Below are 2,245 nucleotides of genomic sequence, written 5' to 3' on the forward strand. Positions count from 1 at the left end.
CTAGACCCTTCTTCAGATTTTTTTCTGAAGAAGGGTCTAGGCCCGAAGCTTCAGCCTTCCTGCTCCTCTGATGCTGCTTGGCCTGCTGTGTTCATCCAGCTCCATACCTTGTTATCTCAGATTCTCCAGCATCTGCAGTTCCTACTATCTCTAGAAAGATTTATTGGTGGGGAAAATAAGAGTGAGTGAACAAAGGGAGATAAATTACCTCAGGTGGAATAACGTGTGTCATGGTTGGAGTTGGTGGCCAAGGACAGTTTATCCCCGGATTATCTAGCACAATCACTGACATTGCATCATTTTACTTTTTAAAATCCACACCAATAAAGTGTCAGAAATTTTATCACTGATAAATCCATTGTGGTTTATAAAAGATTAATTGGATAGATGTGAATTAATTGGTTGAGCTAGAGTCCCAGCAACATGTACAAAAATATTACTGTACCTTCATTTGCAGTAATCAAAGGGTTTGAGGAATCTAAGTGATTAATCTCTTGTCGATTTTCAGCCTTGCTTCGCTCCAACCTCGTCTCATTGTTAAGTGCTACAGATAGCTCCTTAAGACTGGGAAGAAAAATAAAACATGAATCGATTACATTAAATGGAAAGAAATGATAGCTCAAAAATTCACCAAATCAGCGAGAATTTGAAAAGGAGGGAGCCTTGAACAGAGAATCTGGAATACATTCCAATAAGAAACTCTACTAGTATGTAATCCAACATAATTCATCTGACATAGCTTGCATGTATGCCAAATGAGCATAAAACAAAAAAGACAAAGCCAAGACAAAAATAATTTAAGCCAACTTAATTATAAGCCATAAATGTAGCCTTACCCTAGTATTCTGCATCAGAAACACATTTTTAAATTAAAATTGCCCCTTCGTTACTTACCTGTTCATAAGGGGCAAGCCCCCGCTCTTGCCTATACTTTGATTCAAGTTGACTGATGAAATAGCACCTGGGTTGGAGTAGACGATCCTCAGCATTGTCCATGTCTGAGCCACCTAGACACAGAAAGGAGCAAATCTCATACACACCAGTGCTTTAATCCATCAGAATGCTAACAGAGCCATACAATTAAAAGAGCACACATTTGATCCACCCACAATTCAGAGTTCTTAGTGTCAACTACATTATTCTAACCAGTGTTTGTAATAGTCACTGTAAAATGCAATTAAGACTGCATCAAATGGGGGGGGGTGGAGGGGTGGAGAGCCACAATGTTACCAGCACCTTAACCACCATGCACATCAACAGAGTCCAAATTTTAAATATTGGGGTCCAATGTTTATTATTGTAAACTAACATGTATTATGATGCAATGTGTGATATTTATATGTTTTATTATGATGTATTTTAGAATTTTGTTTTAGAACTAGTGCCACGTGGCTTTTGGTCTTTGAGAGAGAGGGAGCTTACTAATGATTAAATGGTAAGTATTTCTGCACCACAGTCTCTAACAAAAATACCAGAGAGAGATTTCCTCAAGGACGAATGGGAATTTGTTTGTATTGGACAGTTTTTTAACCAAAGTAAACATCGAAGAGAGCATTTGTTTGTTTCAGTTACAAGGACTTTTGCATAGGGGGAAACACCTACAGCTTGGAAAGGCTTTGGGTTTCAGTTCGCAGTGGTCCTAGAGGAAGTTAGATGTGCAAAATACTTTCCCCTGAAGAAAGGAAATGGTTTAGACTTGTTAAGAAATAGGTTAGTGCAGTGTGAGGAGTTTAGGTCGAGAGTTCCAGACTGTAAGTGCTTGGTTAGAATCCTGAAGGGATTCTTTGAAGCCAAGAAAGTCTAGACTCACTTGTTTTTTTTTAATTAATCTATTTTTCTAATCAACCTTTATAAGAGATGTTGTTACGTACCTGTAGAGCAGGTGAGACTTGAACCCAGGCCTAATCGTAGGGACTGTAGCGCTGTGCCACAGATGGGCCCCTAGGTTTAGCTGTATTAATACTCAAGGAAGAGGCAATAAACTCTCATGACCAAAAATTGAAAAACAGATAATCAAGTCAAGGCCTACTAACCCTAACCCTACAAATACAGAAACAAACTAATGTTTGAGTACTGTAGAGGAATGCTGTTGGGATTGATGGATTATTGTATTTTACCAGGTGCTTCAAAAATCGTAAAATTGTGTTCTATGTAAATAGAGATAGTAGGAACTGCAGATGCTGGAGAATCTGAGATAACAAGGTGTAGAGCTGGATGAACACAGCAGGCCAAGCAGGATCAGAGG

At 38.7% G+C, this 2,245-nt stretch overlaps 1 protein-coding gene across 6 annotated transcripts in view; it reads right to left on the reverse strand.

Moving 5' to 3' along the window:
• wdr24 (WD repeat domain 24) overlaps positions 1-2,245 on the reverse strand; it is a 50,923-nt gene that overhangs the window by 38,075 nt on the left and 10,603 nt on the right. For all 6 annotated transcript variants that reach the window (XM_048609533.1, XM_048609532.1, XM_020514808.2 and 3 more), the window contains 2 exons: positions 895-1,007; positions 446-564 (listed from right to left, as the gene is read on the reverse strand). In XM_048609533.1, the coding sequence (XP_048465490.1) occupies positions 446-564; positions 895-1,007 (232 nt within the window). The remainder of the gene's footprint in view (positions 1-445; positions 565-894; positions 1,008-2,245) is intronic.

Source organism: Rhincodon typus, chromosome 21 (genome assembly GCF_021869965.1).
Source record: "Rhincodon typus isolate 14 chromosome 21, sRhiTyp1.1, whole genome shotgun sequence".
Lineage (NCBI taxonomy): Eukaryota > Metazoa > Chordata > Chondrichthyes > Orectolobiformes > Rhincodontidae > Rhincodon > Rhincodon typus.